Source organism: Opisthocomus hoazin, chromosome 18 (genome assembly GCF_030867145.1).
Source record: "Opisthocomus hoazin isolate bOpiHoa1 chromosome 18, bOpiHoa1.hap1, whole genome shotgun sequence".
Taxonomy (NCBI): domain Eukaryota; kingdom Metazoa; phylum Chordata; class Aves; order Opisthocomiformes; family Opisthocomidae; genus Opisthocomus; species Opisthocomus hoazin.
This window is the reverse complement of record NC_134431.1, coordinates 17730528-17751826: the sequence shown is the minus strand read 5'-3', so window position 1 is coordinate 17751826 and position 21299 is coordinate 17730528. Positions and strand designations below refer to the sequence as shown.

Here is a 21299-nt window from a genome sequence, read left to right as displayed (position 1 = left end):
AGGAGATATTACATATCTGCTGCTTGTTGCATATTATTTACATACATATCCTCTACCTAGCTGATGGTTCTTCCCAGTTATGGATTTGTTGTCTGGAGTCTTTTCAAGGCAGATATTCAAGCCTTTGAAAAACGGATGGGGATATATTTCCCTCTACAGTTGCTTGAAATTTTCAGTAAACGTCTATTGTTTCCTTTTGCTAAGAAATAGAACAAGGGAAGGCTTCTGAGACTGCGTTTAGGTGAGTTAAAACTGTGAAAACAAACTGTCCAAAAGCAAGTTCTCAGGCATCAGCTTCTATTGATCCAAATAACAGCAAAGTCTTGAGTGACATCTCTCTGGGGAAAGCAAGCTCAGAGGGAAGCAAACAGCAAATGGACACTGAATCCCTTGGTGCTAGACTTTTTTTGCAGTGAATTTGTTGCTCTCAAAGCTGTTCCCTATGTAAAATGACTGCAGCACAGAGGTGAGCAGCAGATCCTTGCTTTGAAAGACCTCTGTGAAAATCGCCATCTGAGCACAGAGATGTTTTCCTCCCTAAGGGATAAGAGGTTAAAGTGCTGTGATGGAGCTTGAAGGATCAGAATTCATCATCTGCTTCTGTTTCTTACTGATTACCTGTGTAAATCACACAACCATCGTTGCCTTTCCCTAAATAGGAGACCCTTCCTCTCTCAACATCTGGGCTGTGGGGACACCCAGATAGTGAGCTTTGGATGCTGGGTGCCCATTCCCAAAATGGCAAAGAAAATCAGTGCCCTGGGTGAATGGAGAAAGGATGGGTTTTTGCCTTGTGAGAGCGGAGGGATTTGCTCGCTTTAAGGGCGATGGGTTTGAGGTGCAAAGAGTAAGACTGTAAAAAAGAATATGGTCTTGCAGAGCGGATTGCTAACGGCCTCATCCACAATCACCTAAAATGATCAGTCCCTGGAAAATTGCAAATAGTGATGGCAAACAATAAAATATCAGTGAAGCGGGTAGCATTGTGTACTCTCTATTTTTCGTGTTAGAGCGTGAGGGATTTTGCTCTAAATGAGTTTTTGGTGAAAGCAGGCTCCACTCTAATTATTTTGTAAATAGTAAGGATCAGGCTCACCACTGCACGTGGTATTCTTGAAAATGCAGGCAGCTGCTAGCCTTAAATGCATCTGGTTATTCTCCTTACCGTGGACTTTGTAGCCTAAGGGGGTGTGGGACCTCTGATCTTGGTGGCTGCTGTCCTTCGGGTGCGACTGAAGTTCATGAACAAGTCATGGAAATGGGAGAGACTGGAACGGGACGGAAGCGACTCTTCCCGTGAGGTCAGGCTCAGGTTTTGGGAGCTAAATGGCTGCTCTTCTCCCATTTTGTAGTCCCAGGGAATGTAGCAGGTGCTGATGTATTTCTTGGCGTTGTAACTCCATGCCTTCAGGAGCTGGCGTGCAAATGGAAGGAAGAAGATGGGTAGAAGAGAAGTGATTTCCTTTGTATTTGTGCTTGAAATGGGCATGAATTATACTTGTTTTGCTGTCTTGCTATTTTAGAAAGAGGAATCAATTGACTCCAGCTTTGTTAGCTAGGTGCCCCTGAGGATCAGCTGTGTCTTGCATGAAATTATTTTATTGTATAATATGCTGGTTCCTACGGATCCGTTCCTTGCTTGCAGCCTCAGGAGTGGGCAGGGAGGTACCCAGCCAGCAGTGAGGTCAGGTTTTCGGGGTACAGAGGGAAGCAGGCACTGACCTGCGTTGAGAGCAGGGAGGTGGAGCTGCCTTTCAGGGCCCTGGGGATGGATGAGCTCAGCTGCCTTTCGCTGCTGGCTTGAGCTAAAGGCTGGGAGCAAGTGTTTGGGCTTATATTTATGGCTAGGTCCAAGAGCAGATGGGTTGTGATGGGATCAGTCACCTGTGATGTGGACTGGACCCTCACCATCATTCTCCCATGTCCATCTTGAGGTCTTGTTCTTCCTGGGAAATTCAGTGATCATGGAAGGGAAACAGGGGCTTTGAAAGAGGTGGGAACGTGGCCTCTGACATCCTGCTGGCCTCATTCCCCTTGGTGGGTCTGGGTTTGAAGGAGTGTCTCAATGCCAGCTGAAGTCAACAGGAATATTTTTTTCCACTGTGTGTTTGTTCCCAGACCCCTGTTTGCTCCTTGTGAATAGTTATTCTGTTTTTCTTTCTTTGTTCTGGTGCTTAGCATTGCAAAAGAGGGTCTGCAGAGATTTCTGCTGTCTCTAGAAGGAGTCTGATGGAGCAAATACAGAACCTACAATGAATATTTATTACTGAAAATATTGAAGAAGCCAATGTCCCTCTTCTTAATAGATGTTATTTCTCATTCTTTGAATAAGTCCATTGATGATGGAAAGCAGATAATCTGCTTCTGGGATCTCTCTTGCCTTGCATTGTTACTTATAACAGCACACAAGGAACAGAATTTGTCACCACTGTCTCTGCGAAGGACTGCTGAATCCCCTTGTAGAGGGGACTCTGGGGAAGTCAGTTTTTGGGCTTAAAGGATAATTTTTTTCACTTTGTTATGACTTTTCGTTCATTTGTTCCTGCCAGTTTCTCTGATGCTGCCATTTGATGTTGTTTGCCATAGGTCTGTGACATGATGTAAAGCAGTCAGCGTGTTTGTGTACTGAACCCAGCATTTCTTGCTCTGCTGAAGCTGGTGCAGGGCTGAGCAGTGACTTCCCTGTGCTCCTCCATGGCTCAGCCCCCTTAGCCATCATTTTCCATGTCTGTTTTGCCAGTTTTCCAGCTCTGGAAAAGAGCTCTTGCTCTGACTTCACTAGCTGTAATGCAGATTTGCTCTCTTTTTTTTTTTTTACTAAACCCTAGTACCAGCTCTGGTGCTTTCCTTAGCGTTTAATGGCTTGCTGGAAGATGCAGTGCCTGCTGGTGCTGCTCTGCCTGCTCAGCTGCAGCCACAGCTCTTGTCCCTGCTCAGCATTGACCCAGTAAAGGGAGCTGTGATGCTCAGGGGCCTCCCAGTGCTCGCTGGTAACGCTGGCTTTGGGGAGGCCCTGGCTAGCCTGAACTGCTGCTGGGCTTTCCTAGACTTGGACGTATTCTTGACAAAACCAGAAAGCTGGGAGAGGGTGAGCAGAGAGCTCAGGGAAGCACCAGTGAGGCCAAGGCTGGAGAGGGTGAAATCGGGAACCAGAGGGAATGCTCCTTGGATGCAGTTCTTGCTGGAGGGGTGAATCTGGGGGGGTTTGAGCAGCCAACAGCTGACTATTGAAAAGCACAGACAGCTGATCAGGAAAACAATACCTTTTGTGCTTTTTTTGCACAAATATTTAGCAGCAAGTAACAATTCTATCTGCCTGTTGCATCTGTCTCTCGTCCTTCCAGACAGCTTGAGCTCAGTTTTAGGATGCTAGAAATGAATGGGTTCACCAGTGGCAACGCACTGCCAGCACCATCAGCTTTGATGAGCGGTGGGGGTGTGTGCTAACCGCAGATGTTTTCAGTGTTTTTGGTGTGGACAATGGTGGGACAAATGAGGCCATGTTTGTGCCTGCTCTTTGTTGCTGAATTTGTGTGGTCACTGATGGCCAAAGCACAAATTTTACCCATCATCAGTGGCTGTGGTACAAACTTAGCTAATTAGCCTTTGGCACTGGTTGGCAGGTGCCCATCATCCCCCAGGAATGCTGGCTGCATTTTTGAACCTTTGCTTTCCAGCCTCACCGGCACACTCTGCATCCCCCCCCAGCCTTCCTCCCTCTCCTCTCCAGCCCAGGTGCTCGTTCCCTGCGTGAGAAATGATTTCACATCTTGCAAAATTAATTCGCTGCTCATGATGGCCTTGATTAAACAGATTGGCAAACTGTGCTAAAGGTGGCAAAACAGCTCTGACGTGCAGACGTCTTCACCTCCTGAAAGCAAAGGCAAAAAACCGTGGGCTGCTGCTAATAGGAAATGCAGGTGGCTGTGGGCTGTTTTCTGCAAAAGCAGCAAAACCTCTTTGCATTTGGCAACAGCATCTGCAAAGTTAACCTGCCTGAAACACCAGTAGATGTAATTATTGGCACTAGAACTACATTAGCATGAAATAGATAAGGTTTGTCCATCCACAGCTGGATAGCCTGTACCGATGCTCCAGGAGTTTGGGGATGGATCTGCTGCAGGTGTGCGGGGGAAGGCCAGGGTCCTGCCTCTGCCAGGATTTATCCATTAACCAAGCAGAGAACAAGCCTGCTTGGGCCCCAGCTGTGGTTCTTTATACTAAAAGCCTCTGAAAATTTGCAAACAAACTCCAAATATGCACAAAGCTCATTTTCAGACACGTTTTAATTTTTTAATGGATATCCTCATTATTTGCCCAATTCATCAAAAAACTTCTGTATACTTTTGAATCTTATTTTGTGGCTATTTAATGGAAAGTGGGATTGAGGGGAAAAAGGTATTTTCACCATGGATGTGCTCTGGATGCTTTCTTGTAAATCCAGCGTCTATTCGTGGTGTGTCACCTGCTGCCTTGACACCCACTTTCTGGGCAATCATTGCCTGGAAGAAGGGTGGCATTTTTGGCTGGTTCTTTTTTGACTTTGTTTACCTTGCTGTCTGCATAGAAACCTTCAAGCAGAAGAGCTGATCTGCTTTTCTGAGAAATGGACTGGGAAATATCCTTTTGGGTCATGCAGACGAAATCTTGGTGGTCTGCCCTCTCAGCCTTGATGCACAGGCCCCAATGACCATGGGGAAGACTTCTGATGAGGAAGAAATCTGGCCAGTCTCCTGCTCCTGAGATGACTGTCCTCTTTTTGTCCGAGGCATCCTGAGAAGAGTAGAAGGTCTCTTCATGGTTGAATTAAGCTTGGGGTTAAAGCATGGGGAATCGTGGGCTTGGGACTGAAGGTGAAGCATGAACATCCTGGGCTTTTTCCTGTGGAGGAGGACAGGGCTGAACAGTGTGAAGATGCTAGATGGACAGAAGAGGAGAGTTTTTGGAAGAGTTTTTGTCCTAGACACAAAACATATCTTGGCTGTCAGTAGTTCAAGGTGGCAATCCTGATCCTTTTTACAGCAGTCATTCCAAAACACCAGGCTTGAAGTCAAAACAAGCACCGCAACAAGATAAATAGGTGAACATGCTGTATTTGCTGCACTGAATTAACATAAAATGAGTATGTGAAGGGCTAAGTGCATTTATTGGGGTGGGAGCCAGCAGAGAGGAGCAGAGCTGAATTTGCAAACACTCTTATCCCATAGACTCCTGGGCTGTCCAGCCAGGCTCTCTTATGCTGATTTACTGCTGTCCTTCCTTCAGCCTTTGAAAATCAATCCATTAACAATTAAAGTAATGTCTAGTCTAGTATTTATTTCACACTCTCTCGTTAATGGACTGACAAAAAAAAAACCTTCTTCAAGCTCTAGGACTGTTTTATTTCACAAGCAGGCTGTATCTCTGGGTCATGCTTTCTCCCTTGTTCCCTGTTGGAGCTGAGACCTGCTCTTATGGAAGCATTCAGGAAGATGACCATGCATCACTATACCATACCATCAGATTTCATGTGAAGAAGGTGCAGCTTCTGTGCTAAATATCCCCAGACGTAGATCAAAGCAGAATTAGAGCAGGAAGGGCTAGCCCTGGATGTGTCTGCTGGGCCCGAGCAGCTCTGCGTTGGGCTCGCTGTGGGCTCTGGAAGAGAAGCAGCGTTTGAGGCCCAGGAGCCCATTTCCCTTTTCACCATCCCCTGGGCAGTAGCAATGTGCCCTGAATTGGATCAGACCCCTGTGTCTCTGCTGCTGTCCCCGACACAAACTGCTGGGAAACAGCATCTTCAGGGGAGTAACCATAGATGGCCACAGGCGCTGGACCATGAGTTCTCTGTAGTCCATTTGCCCTGGTCTGAGATCAAGCTGGGGATGGACCCCAAGAACCTCTTTGCACCCTGTTTTGGGGGTTGGCATGCCTGGGGGGCTCTGCAGCTCTCGGGCAATGAGTCTGTCAGGGTGGGTGTCCCCTGGCTAGGCTGGGGAGGGCAGGGACCTGGGGGGTCTGCACGGATCACCCCACCCCGAGGTAATGAATTTCCCACTGCAGCTCCTTAAAACAAATGCTCCGCTCTAACTCTGAGCCGAAGCGCAGGATGTTACAGAAATGACCTTTAGCGAATGCCACTGGAAGAACACGAAGTAATAACAATTTTCTCCCCCGAGTTCTCAGTCCACCTTGTGATTTTATCAGTTTCTAGGTCAGATTTCCCGTTCTGCATCTCCTGCGCTGGCACAGCCTTCAGGCTGCACGATTGCAGAGCAGGGAGGAATCCTCCTCCTGAAGCCCTCCGTCCCCGCTGCCCCGGTCCTTCCCTTCCTCGCAGTGCGGGAGCCCACCCCAGGTAGGCTGCGGGGCCCCTCTGATCGGGGGTGTGGGGGTGTGGGGGGGTGGTCCTTCCCCTCCCCCACTCCGGGGGCGGGACGGGGGGTCCGCGGGGGTTGGACGCTGCCCTTGGGCTCGCAGGTGTGGGCTCGCTTTCCGTTTGGTGCCTTTGCTTATTTATTATCCCCCCCCTTTTCTCCCCCCCCCCCCCCCCCCCCCCCTCGCTTTTCTCTTACGCAGTGGGAGAAGCCAGGCAGCCGGGGCTGGCTCTGCCCAGCCGCCGTCCGTCCTCCCTCCCTCTCCCCCATCCCTCCCTTTGCGTTAAAAACGTGGGCTCCGGGGTGCAGCCCCCTGCGCTGGCAGCATCCCTGCCTGCGAGGAGCAGCCCCTCGTCGTGTACCCCCCCCGCCCCCCAACCTCCTCCGAAGCGGAGCCCGGCTTTGTGTGTGTGTCCGTCCCCCCCCCCCAGCCCGGGGGTGCCTGGATGCGGCCCCGGGGTGCGCAGCCTCGCCCGGAGCTGCGGGGCAGGGAGCCGCGCTAGAGGGGGAACCCGCAGCCAGGTAAGCAGCTGGGGTTTTCAGGCTTATTTTCAACTTCGGGCTTTTCCTGCCTTTTTACCGGGGCTGCAGCAGGGTTAGGGGCCGCGGGAGGTGGGTGGGGGGGTGGGGGTCGGGTGGGGGGGGTCGTGCCCCAGCCCCGGTGGGAGGCTGCGGGGGGTCTCGGAGGAGAGGTCTGGGGGGGACTCACTGACCCGGCATGGGTGGGAGAGGTGGGTGGGAGCATCCAGCGTTGGGCAGCCCGCGCTGGCGGCGTGGGGGTACGCTCAGGATGCACCAAGCTCGCGGGGTCGCATCGCATTCAAATGCTCTTGGGGAGGGTGGGGGGGGACACACACCGTGCTGTCCCCGGCCATAAATCACCCTTCTCCCCCTGTGTTGCTCACGCACACGCTTTTCTGCGGTCCCACGCTACCCGATTGATCGGTGGCTCGTAAAACTGTCTCTTTGGTGCCCCAGGTCCTTGGCACGGGCTGGTGCTTCAGGATGGACCCGCTCTTCCCTGCCCATATTTTTGAAGACCCTGACCTGAGAAAGCTGCTGAACGACTCCTCCATGCTGAACCTGAGCTTCCTCCCCAGTAACTGGTTCAACAACGGCACGGGGGACGGTTTCCTGCCGCTGAGCATCAAGATCACCATCGTGGTTGTCTACTCCATCGTGTGCATTGTGGGGCTGGTGGGCAACTGCTCCGTCATGTATGTGATCGTCAGGTAGGACGCGCAGGCAGCACGCCGGGGAGGCTCGGGGAGGGCGGCGAGCGGGGCAGACCTGCTCCCCCTGAATCCCTGCTGCCGGTGAAGCAGGCAGGCACTTCCCTGGTCGTTGCGGTGTGCTTTAGAGGTGACGATGTGGCATTTGTTTTATTGTTTTGGTTTTATTTGTTTTTCTCCCTTCCTAGGCTGTGATGAAGGTTCCCACCAGCTTTCAGCTGCCCTCTGGTGCCTCCTAAAGTTTAACCCAGAGAATGGAACAGAGTGATCAGATCTGCTCAAAAAATGGGACTTTTTTATTATTATTATTATTTTTTTTGCAAACAGCCAGGCAGGGAGCTGGGTGTCCCCGGGGAGGGCGATGAGCTGGGAGCATCCCGCTGCCAGCGTGTGCTGGGTCTGTAACGGGACCTCTCCCTCCTGCGCCGTGTCCGGCACCGCAGCTGCGGCTGCAGGTGCTGCTCCATCTGGGAGCTGGCGCTTTCCAAAGCTGAGCGTAGCTGCAAGGAGAAGAGCCTGCCGGGAGGCTCAGTCTTACCTTTACCGGGGAAAAGTCACGACTGTAGCTCTGCCAACTCTTTGGAAACTACAGACATAAATAAGATGTGACAGGATGCTGCGGTGATGAGGGCAACTGCTCTGGCTCCTCACGCTGAAGTCGAGAGAGCAGGGGGACCCTTGCAGAGGGGCACAGCGTGGAGCCTGCCCCGCTCCAGCAGCACTGCCCAGCCTCCCTGGCATTTTAAGCATCCCTGTCTGGTTCTGCTGTGCTCCAAACCACCCCATTCCCTGCAGCCAGAAACCTTGTTCCCCCCTGTAAGTACAAAATAAGTTAATGCAACCGTTAGGGCGGTGATTCTGAGTCAAATGCCAGCAATCCCTGTACGCTATATGTTAGGCGTGATCTTCCATTTTGTACATGTCTTGGAGCAGAATCCTGGTGCAGGTGGATGCTGCCAGCACAGAAAAGACAGAAGCAATTTGTTTTCTCCTCCAACAGAGGACGAAAATATTTAGCAGGTATTCAGGCACTGATGGGAGGAAGTCTCGCTCCTGCCAGGAGCCCTGCTGCTTCCAAAGCATCTTTCCCTTGGACACACACAACTCGGCTGGGGGAGATGCTGCAAAATGATGTCTTCGGTGTCGCAGGCCAGTGAACGGCGGCGAAATCTCTGCTAGGAGGGCAGAGTGACACGGCTGTTCGCCAGGCTGCCTGTCCGTGCTCCTCCTGCCGAGGAGTTTATGGCAGGGAGAGGGGATCACGATAGCCCTGGGGAGTCTGGAGATGGAGAGAGGTTTGCAGTGCAGCAGAGTCGTGCTTGGAGAGCTCGCCTTTCTGTTCAGTGTAGTAGCAACCATTTGAGTAGGCACGGTGTTTGTGGGTGCGTGTCAGCGTGGGGAGTAGCGAGGCTCTGGGAGTGAGAAGTCCTTGTCCCACGCAGCGATGCAGCTCCCTGGCAATGCCAGCGGTGTGCGTGCAGGGGGAGGGAGCCTGTGCCCCGTGCGTGAACCTTAGGCGTGTGTAAGAAGGAGAAGCCTTGGCAGAAATCTTCTCCCTTCTCTGCAAAGGACCCTGCTGGCCCCTGCCCAGGGCTGTGACTGGTGTGTCATCCTGAACCTGAATGTCCCAAACCGGCATCCTGGTCAGGGTGGACATCTGCTGTGGCTGTGCACGGCCATGCTTTTAAAATGGTGGCCTCTGTTCCGCTCCTTTTTGGCTTGGATACCTTCCACTTGGAGAAATGGGACCCAAGAAAAGAAAGTGGAATTTGGCACTGATATTTGCCCTGGAACTTAACTTTCTGATGTGTCCTCTGGTTTGAAGCAACTGGAAACTGAGGACAGGTGTCACCCCCGCCTCCCCCAGCCCTTTTCCATTTCTTCCATTTCCCCTTTATCCAGAAACCCTGATACACACAAAAAAGCCAATAGAATTTTTAATCATTTGGATACTCCTTTGGGTGATTCACCTATTTTAAAAAAAAAAATTCTCCGTGAGCCTGGAGTGGCCCCTTGAATAATGTGTGCCCGGGAGGTTATGACTGAGCTGGAGCATGTGTAGGAGATGAGCTGCTATTTCCCCCTGGTTCTCCCCATCAGCATCTCCCAGGAGCTCAGTACTGAGCTGAGACTATCACTGCATTCTACCCAGGGAAATTACCCTTGGTTTGGTGGGTAATTACAACTTCTGGTTACTTCTGCCCAGGATTTTTGTCTCCTTGCTCTCTCTGAGGTCAGGAGCAAGTGTGGTGGTAAACTGGACTCAATATCTCAAACTCTTGACCCTGGCCATGCATGCAGATTCAGGCAGAGCTGCCAAATCAGTGGCCGTTGAAGGACTGGAGCATTGGTGCTGCTGGGCTTCGTGCCTTAAGCAGCATCTTCAGCAAATTGAAAGTTGGTTGCTGGGAAGGCAACACGGGGTTTTGGGACTCTTAGTGATTTCTCTCTTCTGTTAATGGAAAAAAGACTGGTAAACCCTCTGTGCTGCACCCCTGTCATCTGTCGGTATGGTGCACCCTACAAAAGCTGTTTTTCTTCTTTCCATGCTTATATTTCACCAGGCATAACTAGACTTCTACATTACACAACATGTAAGAAAACAGTGTACTATCTTCCAGAAAAAGAATGGCACGGTGACGTAGACAGTAATTGTTTCCTGTTTTTGTGGGAGTTGGGAAATATAAAGACTCGAGTATCAGCACTCGAGGAAATTGAAGGCATCAGGAAGGCTTGTTTTTTGTTCCTCTTCAATGAGCTTTTTGCAGCATCGAGGGAAGAGTTTAAAATCTCCCGCTATTTCACACAAATTCAAAGCCTCCTCTGGGTTTTCCCCTCTGTTGTAGAACCCACCCTACATCTCTATTATATTTGGAGTGATTTAACGTTTGGAATGGTTAATTTATAGAGATGGTCATCGTGTGACTGTCAATCCCCTTGTAATGCTGAGCAGCGCTAATTGGAGAAGACCGAGAAGGGCTCTCGTCAGGAACGTGATTTCCTGGACGGTGAAGGACCAATTGTGGAGACCTGCCGTGTCTGGGCTTTGTTCTGCTTGCTCATTGTGGAGTTCCTTGCCAGGGGAGATAAAGCCTCCCCTCCCTCCTTCTACTTCTGCTGTTTGCTCTCTTCTGCATAGATTTCCTGCGCTGCGTTTTAATGAATGCGGAACAAGGAGCGGAGCAGCACGAGGCAGAGAGGCTTTGGGGGGAGAGTGGGGGAAACCAGGCTGCTGAGGTCCCTCGTATCTGTTACCTGAATGCACCAAGGCTGGATGCCCGAGAGCTTTGTCTTCAGGCAGAAAAGCAAAGGTGAAGGGGGATGTATTGTTCTTGCAATGGCCCTGGGGGTGGTTGACCCATGGGGCTGGAGGTGATGCTGACCCAGGCGTTGCTGCATGGGGTGTGACAGGGACCCTCAAGCCTCCACCAGCCACTGGCGTGCCAGGGAAGGGACCAGAGCCAGTGCAGCTTCTGGCCCAGGAGGTCTCCTGGACCCTCAAGCCTCCACCAGCCACCGGCATACCAGGGAAGGGACCAGAGCCAGTGCAGCTTCTGGCCTAGGAGGTCTCCTGGACCCTCAAGCCTCCACCAGCCACCGGCGTGCCAGGGAAGGGACCAGGGCCAGTGCAGCTTCTGGCCCAGGAGGTCTCCTGCTGTCCCCAACTCCATCACACCGCTGCGATGCTCAGCAGGGGTGGTCTGGAGGACTCCCTCGGTGTTGGCTCTGCTCGCCTGGATCGGGCCCCGTGGGGTTGGTGCCTCGTTTCTAGGGTACTGCTCTTTGCCATGGCAGCTCTCTGCTGGGAGCCCAGCAAAGTACTGGGGATGCCCAGCTCTCACTATTGAAGAACACTGTTTCAGAGCATTTTAAGCAGCTGTTCAGGCAGATTATGGGCTGTCAGGCTGCTACACTTCCATTTGCTGCTTCCAGGTGAAGCTTTGGGAGGAGGGATGTGCTGGGGAGATGCCTGCATCGGGTGGCTGCCTGGGGGTGGCTGTGCTGGCCGTTATTCTGCTTGAAAACTGCATTGATCCCTGAGAATAGGGGTGAGGGCAGCTGGCTGTGATGAGATGGAAAATTAAGTTAATTGTGGCATTGCAGAGATGCTGATTTCTTAACAGAAAGCTTTCTCAGGGAAGAGCCTCAACCAGCTGTGTGTCTCAGAGTGGGAACTGAGTGACTGCTTAATGCGGTGTGGACCCAGTGGACACCGGTGAGGCCACCTGAGACCTCAGGTCTCTCCAGATCTGCCTTTTTTAGTTTCTCCTGGCCAACAAAAAGAAGACAAATGTTACAATTGGTAAAGAAGGGGAACCCATGTGAAGGGCTGTGCTCTGCAGAGTGATTGGAGCCGGCGGAGGATGGCAAGGAGAGCAGGAGGGGGACCCACTGCAAAGGGCAGGTCTGTAGATCCCCAATTTCCAGGCTCCCATAAGCCCAGGTGAGCTGGGCTGAGCCACGTGGCTCGTGGCAGCCATGTGTGGCTCCTGCTAACACAGCTCCTGGAGGGCTGGAGGGCTCTTGGTTTTCCCTGGCTTCGGTGGGATGAATGGAAAGCAATTACCTGCGTGTGGCACTAATTTGGTGATGCTTGATGTGTTGACATGGCTCCCAGTGCTTTTCAGGGACTGGGCAATTCCCAGCAGCGTTTAGGACATGAGCAGTTCAGCAGAGGCAGATCTGGCACACCAACAGGGATGAGAGCATCTTGCTGCAGGACGGGTGCTGGCGAATGCCCTCCGTAGACCGAAGCACCATTGCTGGTGGCCACGTGCCTGCTCGGGGTTGCGTGACCATCCCTGCAAGCCCCTGGGTGAGTTACAGAGGCTTCTGCAGCAGCAGCCACCCAGCCTCTGCCCTCACCATGGCAGCGATCGGGGACATGCAGCGTCCCCGTCCGCGGTGGTCCCTTGAGGATGGAGGGCACCAGTATCCCACAGACACGGCAGTGAGACTCAAAGGGCAAGAAAATCATCTGCCCAGAGCATTGCTGCTCGCCCTGGCTGGTGGCAGACTCCTTAACCCCTGCTAATCAGTCACTGTCCTCCCAGGTAATTAATAGGCTTTTACGTGCCGGTGTTGCTGGCTGCTTTTGCTGTAGTGTCTGGCTTCATAGTCCAAAGTGATTTAAATTTGTCCTTCTTAAATTCGCCGTTTTTTGTGGCCTGTTGGACCTTCAAGAGTAAACTGGCTTGAACTGGGTAATTTCAGGATGAGGGGGCTCGGAAAAGGTGATCAGAGCAGCAGGGACACGGAGAGCCTGGTGTGGGTGTACGGCTGGGATGACACGAATCACGATGGTACGTGCCAGATCAAATATCAGCTTCATCCAACCTGTGGGCTCAGAGCAGGCTGGGAGCAGAGATGTCAGTGAGCTGGCGTTGATTTCCACCATCAGAAGGTGGAAGCAGCTCCGCAAAAATCCTCCCTGAGTCTTTGCTGCTCTGTTTTGCTTCCTTGTGCATGTCCAGGGAGGGTGGCCAAGGCTGTCACTAATGCCAGGGCATGGGATGAGAACGGAGGGAGCTGCTCAAGGTGAACAGTGCTGTCTGCATCCCAATTAGCTGGAGCTATGAATATCAAAATCAAGAGGCTCCAAGAGGCAGAGAGCTCCTGGAGATGATGTTCGTGGTTCTCCAGGGCTGAAGTCTTTGCCCCGGTCTCTCTGCCTCTGGTGTCTGCAGCCCCGTTTAGGGTTGTATGTTTGCTGCAGCTGGCTGGTCCTTAGCTCTGGGGCCTCCAGAGCTGCTTGCTGCCCTGCAGCCTTGTGATGGCTGGGTGGAGAGGAGGGAATGATGCTAAAACAACAGGCTTGCAGCTCACCGCGAGGCTCAGCCAGGGACAGAATCCATCCTTGTGAGAACAGGACCTCAAAGCCCAGTATGTGGAAGGGCTGTTTCCCACCCATCTCCTCCTCTCCCAAATTGTGGGTGGCCCTCGCTGGAGCACAGCTTTGTTGCAGGTAATGCTGCTTGAGGTCTCCTTAGCAAAAAGGAGGGGGAAGCTGAGTGCTGGGCTGGTGTCCAGATGTTTTTCCTCTTAGGCTTCAGCAGCCAGGAGAACAGGAGAGCAGAGCAAAGCGATTATTTTTGTGACAAAGGTGGACCTGGATGGAGAGCAGAGAACCACCCTGTGGGAGATGCTCCATTAGGAAATTGCCTTCGTGACCGAGTGCAAGAAAGTGGCTCGGTGGGAGTTAATGTCATCTGTGGAGGCCAGAGGCTTATCCGCATCAGAGCTGTGCCGTGGGGGGGACCTTAGGTGTCTCCTAAAGCCCGAGAGTTTCATTTGTCTTTTTGTGCAGATTAAGAAAGAGAACACTCTCAGTTCCCGGAGGAAAAGAAAAAGAGGTTAATCCACTGAGAAGTGATTAATTGATTTTTGCTTGTACTGAACATTCTGGAAATGTTTAGGAACATTGGTTGGTTGGGATAATGGCTGTTGGCTCTCAGCGTGCAGAGAAAGTGGACCAAGAAGTAATTAATTAGGTGTAAATTAATTTCCCCACCTTTCAAGAGCACAAAACCAGCCTTAAAATCCACTTGAAGGTGGGTTGAAGGAGGTAGAGGTGGGCCAGCTTTCCCAGCATGTCCCCGTGCTGGAGGGAGCGAGGGAAGGCGGCTCTGCTGTCACCATGGAGGGAGTGAGGGCAGGGGTGGCAGGGAGGGACCCATGCACCGGGGGAGAGAGGATTTTGCAGGGCTGGGCTGAGCAATTGTCCCTGGACGTTGAGTGCTTGCTGAGAAGTGTCTTGGAGGAGAGGAACCAGCGAGGTCCCCTGGGGTGGAGGGGGGAGCGAGACGGAGCTGGAGGTTTGCAGTCTGCACACCACGAGCTCTGGGCTAGCTGAGATGCCCCAAACTTCTCAACATGCTGGGGCCACAGGACTGTGCATGGAGGCAACCCCCATGGATGCTGGGTGGGTGGTAGAGGTGGGTGGATTGCTGCTTGTGTCTCCCACAGGCATAAAAAAAAAAACCCCCAAACCCCACACTTTTATTTTTTTCTGTTTCACAGTGGTGAAGTTGCCCATCATGGTTTGAAAATGCAGTTGTTACTGCCTCGAGTTATAACATCAGTGAAAACACTCAGGGTTAGAGGCATGTTGATGGATTACCTCCAAGTCCAGTCCTCCTGGAAGGATGGACTGGAACAAGCTTGACCTTTGGGAAGCTTGGGTGAGCCCAGCCGGGTCTGTGCTACACAGAGGAAGACTACAGCTCCCAGGAGACCTTTGCTAATGCAGTCTTAGGTGACTGAATAATTTCCTGAAACCTATGCTGACAGTACTTATTTTTGTGTGGGCTGATAAAGAACAGTGATTGAATTTCTTAAATTTAATTACCCCCCCCCGCTAACCTAGAGGGGAAAGTGTCTGAATCCATTCACAGACTCATCTCATGCTCCTGGTGTGCGTTGCCTCATTTATGCCAACTGCAAGAATTCAAACAGAAAAGCAAAACTCACCCACCCTGAGATGCTGCTGCTCTGGGGTTCACAGCACTGCAGTCCTTCTGGTTCTGTGTAATTCTGCTTAGGAAGTCCCAAAGCTTTAAAGCCCTGGCAGCTGCCTGGTTGTGTTGGATTTGCAAAGTGTTTTGCTTGTTCATCCCTTCACGACTGGAAAGACGCTGGTATTTTTCCTCTGCTGCTTTTGGTTATATAAGTTTATCTGATCTGGGCTGGCTTTCTAAGAACCACGTCTTCCTCGGCTGCTGTGATTTCTGGGCCAGGAGGAGCCTGACTCAGGCTTATGTGGGGACTTCAAGTGCTTCCATCAACGTTCACCTGCTCCAAAATCTTCCCTTGACTTTCAAGGTCAAATGTAGGATAGTTTGTTCTTGCTTTCTGAAGCCACTTTCAAACATCTGACTTTTAGAGCTCTAAGAGGGGTTAAAAAAATAGTCTTTGTATTCTGGATTGTGGATCCATTTGCTGTTACTCTTGCAAACCTGGCTATGTCACCATGTGTCTCAACAGAGTTCAGAGTGTGGTACTGATAATGTTCCTCCAAGCACTCAAATAATTTACCAAGAGCTGAAGCTCAGGTCAGCCGGGGCGGGCAGGGTACGGTGCTGAGGAGTGCAGCTGTGGGTTTGCTGTTCTGAACCAATTTGACAAAAAGAGCTTTTTAGGTCAAATCAGACTCCATAATATTCCAACACACATGAAACTGCAAATAGTGCAGTAGTCCGTGGGTTTAAGCGTTACCCTCAAATGAACTTGCCCTCCACTAATAACACATGTCATTGTCTGCCATTTCTGGCAACATTTCTGCAAAGGCCATTAGTGTAGTAAATGATAGATGAGCTGTAGTTTTAAAATTATACCTATCTTAGCTCTTATTTTGCCCATGAGAGGAACATCCTGGAGATGAAATGTTAGATTCAGTCACAGAGCCAGTCACTGTTGGGCTTCCATTTCTGCAGGCTCTGCGTATGTCCTTGGGTAGGCGATCACATCTTTCTTTGCATCATTTCCAATGTGTAAAAAGGAGATGATTACCGTTAAAGAAAGGTGAGTCTTCTTTTGGGGCAGTCAGGTCTTGTGATAAAAGTAATACAGAAATGACAAACCTTTGAAGTGGAGTTGACTCATGATGTTACCTGGAAACTACTCCTTTCTTTAGAAAGATCCACTGTGATATTTTGATTTCTGAGACAAACCTCGTTTCTCACCAGTTTTTAGCTGCTGCTGTCCATCTTGCCCATTTTGATTTGATAGCTCACATTAGCCATAGTCTTAGGCTATGAGTCCATACAAAATGGCTAATCAACTTCCCCCCGGACCATATGATGCCTTTCAAATCAGCTTACTGGGTAAAGCTCTCACCAATATTTATAATAATGAAGCCGTATGTGATTAAATCCTAGATTAGCCTTACCGAAGTCATTTTTCAAAAAGCATGGCTGTGTGTTGACAGCCTCAGGCTTTCATGGTCCTCGCTTGCAGTCTAAGGGAATAACCTTCTCCTGCCTGTGAAACTGATTGCGAAGGCACCATTTTTATTGTTGTAGGAGCTGAGCTGAGCTGCGTGTTGATAAGCACGTGGGAGATAGAAAGGAGAGGGTGGTGTTCAATCTCTTAATACATAAGAAAAATACAACATCTCCTTCCGAAAGTGACAGGATGCTCTCTTCAGTAGCCTTCAATGTCTCACCCATCATAGTCAGGTGGAGCTCTAACCATTGCTCATTCCTACATTTCAGATTCACCAAGATGAAGACAGCAACCAACATTTACATCTTTAACCTCGCTCTGGCTGATACCTTGTGTCTGATGACCTTACCCTTCCAGGGTACGGACACGTTCCTGGGCTTCTGGCCCTTTGGCAATGTCCTCTGCAAGATTGCCATCTCTATAGACTACTACAACATGTTCACAAGCACCTTCACCCTGACGATGATGAGCGTGGACCGCTACATTGCGATCTGCCACCCTATCAAAGCACTAGACATCCGCACTCCCCACAAGGCCAAAGTGGTGAACGTCTGCATCTGGGCGCTGGCTTCTGTCTTTGGCATCCCAGCAATGGTGATGGGATCTGCAGAGAACGAAAACAACGGTCAGTAAAAATGCATCCAACGGGTGGGAGGTGTTGGTGGCCAGGGGCTGGGGGAGCCATTGGAGCAGGCTACCAGTTTCATCAGTATGGTGAGCTCACTGCTGTAAAGCCATCTTAACTCTTTCCTTTCTGCCCTTGCCTCTTTGCATCACTGCTGCTGCATTTCCAGCATTCAGCATGCCTGAACTAAACTGAATGTGAAAATCTTTTTCTTCTTGATACGAGTTTGCTGAACTTCCTTTCCTTTTTATTTTTTTTACTTGCAGAAATTGATTGTCTAATTAAACTCCCTTCACCCGTGGATTACTGGGATCCTGTGTTTGGCATCTGTGTATTTCTCTTCTCCTTTATGATCCCTGTATTGATCATCACCATTTGCTACAGTCTCATGATCAGACGACTCAAGAACGTCCGTGTCCTCTCAGGCTCCAAGGAGAAGGACCGAAACCTGAGGCGCATCACCCGAATGGTCCTGGTGGTGGTGGCAGTCTTCATCATTTGCTGGACTCCCATCCAGATTTTTGTGCTGGTCCAGTGCTTGGGTGCCAAGGCAGAAAGCGAGCTCGAGCTGGCCATCTCCTGCTTCTGCACCGCGCTGGGGTACGCCAACAGCAGCCTGAACCCCGTGCTCTATGCCTTCTTAGATGAGAACTTCAAGGCGTGCTTCAAGAAGTTCTGCTTCCCCACTGCCTTCAGGACCGAGCTCCAGATGTCCAACAGAATGTGCAGCATTGCCAAGGATGTGGCCTATGCCTGCAAGAACTCAGAGGGGACTAACAATCCGGCCTGACTAGGCATGGAAATTCCCATGGTGGCTGTTGCCCAGCAGAGTCCAACCACCCCCACGTCAGAGCTAACTCAGATAACGGCTCTTTAGCAGGACCTCAAAACTGAGAGGCGAGAAAGTGAGGAAACAATTTTGGGGGTTGGGAAAACCGGATACTGCAAGAGCACACAGAAAAAGTGAGCCCATTTGATGCATTTTTAATTCCAGTGCACCCCGCACTAAGGAACGTGTTTGGCATCAGCCCTTTGATTCCTGCAAAACTCTGGTGGTTTGCGATGTTCTTGAGGATTCAGGAATTAGGGGTTCAAAATAGGGATTGCTCTTGGGGCTTACAATTTTGCTGCTTGGGAAACAGAAAAAATCTGAACTATTCCATTTCTTTTTTCCTCCCTGAGTTGTTTAAGCTGCTAACAGCTCATGTGGCTCACCAGGCGCCCGGGCGCAGGTTTTCTTCCTGCGGTATCACTCTGAAATTAGACTTTGCTGAAGCCAAATTGGGCAGCAGCCGTCAGACAAAAATCCAAGATCATCTCCAGTATGAGTCATCCCGAAGGCAAGGATGCGGAGAGGGAGAGAAGGGAGCTGGTGGAAAGGGAAATCCAAACTGCCCCGCGGCTGGGAGCCTGGGGAGGACAACATTGGGGTCTGCAGTGAACCCCTCCGCCTCGAGAGGGGTGCGGGGTGGTGAGAAGGGACTGTCAGAACTGTAGCTCAGAAGACGAGGAAGGAAGGACAGATGGAATGAACACAAATCCTTGTTTACATGCTGCTACTGCTTTTTTTATTTACTCTGTGTTTCCATAACGGACAGAATGTGTCTGTCTATGCGCCTCTGTAGTGCTGTAGGTACAGCTACGTCGCAGGATTTCGTCTTGCCAAGCATGCCTTGGGAATGTTCCTCAGTGAGAGGAGGAAGGAACAAAGTGGCCTATATATACGTATATTTATGTATAATGGAAAGCCATTTTGGAGAAGTCAGAACGGCAGCTCCTCCAGAAGACATGGACATTGCTGGTAGGATGGGCGGCCTCCAACAGTCCCACCTGCTCCACACGAGATAAGCGGTGCGCAAACCATACAAAAGGTGGTTTGTTTATAATTTTTTTTTTTTTAATGAAATGAGATCCACAATGCTGACAGAGCTTGGGAAACGCTGCCGAGGTACCACTCCTCCTGCCAACTGCAGATGGATGTTCCTCTCCCAGCAGGCCAGAGCTTTGTGTGAAATGAAATGCCCTGTCATTTCGTTTGACGATGAAAGCCTTCCCGAAGAGTTTAACCACCGAGTGCCCTCCGTGCTGGCAGGGACAGCAGATCTGTGTTCTCCCTGTAACACAACAGCCTGGGGACATCTGGGCAGTGGTGGACGGTGGTGTTGATGGGGAAACAAAGCAGCGACCTCTGTTTGGAGATGGGAGGTCAGCTCCAACGCGAGAACCGGCGGTGTTGTCTGGACTGTACAGATTTCATGTGAATATATTTCTTGTGCTCTGGTCTATGAGATTCTGTATTTTTATTGTATTGATTTGCCAATATTTTAGTGCTGTCACGTTCTTTGTATATGCTGTATAAAAGGATCCGATGTTATATTTCTATGTAGAGTGTTTCCCTTATGGTTGGGCTTAAAATATAGATGCAATTCCAGTGTCCCGTGTATAGGACCCAGATCCCTTGTAAACTGCTCAAACTGGGAGGATTTTTATGCTGATTAGCACTTGATTGGGAATCTGGAGGTATACCAGAGCAAACTTTGCAAGTAGCACTTCCCCTGAATAATGTAGGGGGAGGAGGAAATCTGGGCACTTTAAGCACTTTGAAATGGGTGTTTGTCCCCAAGCACTCACCAGGAAATCTCGTACAACCCCCAGGCATGCTCGGAAGAGCTCCCCGAGAACCGCGCTGCTGGCAAGCTGCACCCATGCCCTGGAAAAAATGAGTTGGGTGGCCGGTTGTGTTTGTGGATAGAGCAACAGCTTTGTCCAGTGAGCAACCCTAAGCCTTCTCGGCCCGTTGGCTGCTGCGTGGTCTGACACGGTGCTGGGGACAGTGGTGCGTGAAGCTGGGAGCGACTGCTGGGCTTTTCTTGCAGTTCCATTAGGGAGCAGGGGAGCATTCAGTCGTGGCTGGCTAAGGAGCAGCCACCCTCCCTTTGTAGTTCTTGGGTGAGTTTTTAAATAGATTTACGTCCTCTGAAAAATACACCGGTGTTTGGCATTTTTTAAATAAGGATTTTGTTATAATGACTATGCTGCAACGATCTTACATACTCAAGCACTCAATAAATGTGTGTTTACGACGCTTTTGGGTAATTCTGTGGCCCTTGCAGTGAATGTGTTTAGGCATTCTGTTCAGTGCTCAGTGGAGTTTGCTATAAGAGGAGCAACAAAAACCTGAAAGCAAAAGCTTTATTGTACTGTGCCTATGGAGTTGAAGGCTTGCGATCGGCTGGCCGGCTGAAGCGCGGGCTCTTTAATTCTCTTCTGAAATCGTTGTGTTGGTATGATTTTTCCAATTACCGCAGTGTAAATGACAATTTCCTAAGTGGCTGCTTGTGTGCTTTAATAAAGGAAAATAAATCCCTCTGCACTTTGAATGGAGTCTGAAAGATGTAGCTGTGTGAATCAGGGGCTTGTTTCAGCCCCGCTGCTGCCCGATCTTTGCATATGGACTTCTTTTTCTAGCTGAAACCACTGCTGAGCACGTGCACTAACACCAAAGCGTCCGATCCCTTTTTACTGAGGGAACTTCTGTTACGCAGGCAACATTGTCTGCAGGCAACCTGGAAACAGAAGATGTGAAAACGCTAGAACATGGGCGGCTGGAGATGTGTGCGAGGTGCCCACACCCTGCCAGGCTCCGCGGCTGCGCTGGGTCTCACCACAGGCAGCTCTCACACGGGCAGGCAGCGATGCGGGCAGCTGCCTGCTGGTAGAGGTGAGGTCTGATGTAGGACTCTTCCCACCTACTCCCTACACGCTTCCCAGGGGTTATGGGGTTAGGTATGATCATGGAGAATGGTGAATTACAGAACTGCTCTGAAAATAAAGCCAAAGCAGTATTCTGTAGCCAGGAAAGATGGGTTAGCCAGTGAGATGTGCAATAAGGAAAGCGCCTTCTCTCTGCACAAAGATCAATATTCCTACCCAGGCAGGTAAATATCAGGAGAGGTTTTTCTATTAGCAGTGGTGATTTTCTTCTCTTTAAAAAAAAATTAAAAAGAAGAAAAATAAAGATGGTGAGAAAAAAATTGAGATCTTTATTTCTTTTCTAGTTCAGTTAGTTATAAGTACCCAGGGGTGAGTTCTTATAGCAAAGCCATAAAAAAAGTGCTTTATTCAGCATTATAGGAACTATTA

The 21299-nt window shown here is 50.3% G+C and overlaps 1 protein-coding gene across 2 annotated transcripts; it reads left to right on the top strand.

Moving 5' to 3' along the window:
- Positions 1–6245: 6245 nt before the first annotated feature.
- Positions 6246–20517, top strand: OPRL1 (opioid related nociceptin receptor 1). 2 transcript variants are annotated; one of them, XM_075438880.1, is made up of 5 exons: positions 6246–6337; positions 6559–6878; positions 7335–7588; positions 16801–17156; positions 17423–20517. In XM_075438880.1, exons 3-5 carry the CDS (start codon positions 7362–7364, stop codon positions 17944–17946), a joined length of 1107 nt encoding a protein of 368 aa, XP_075294995.1. In that variant the 5' UTR covers positions 6246–6337; positions 6559–6878; positions 7335–7361; the 3' UTR covers positions 17947–20517. The 2 variants fall into 2 exon arrangements, with proteins under 2 accessions (XP_075294995.1, XP_075294996.1); XM_075438881.1 differs by lacking the exons at positions 6246–6337; positions 6559–6878; positions 7335–7588 and adding an exon at positions 14653–14843.
- The last annotated feature ends 782 nt before the right edge of the window (positions 20518–21299 follow it).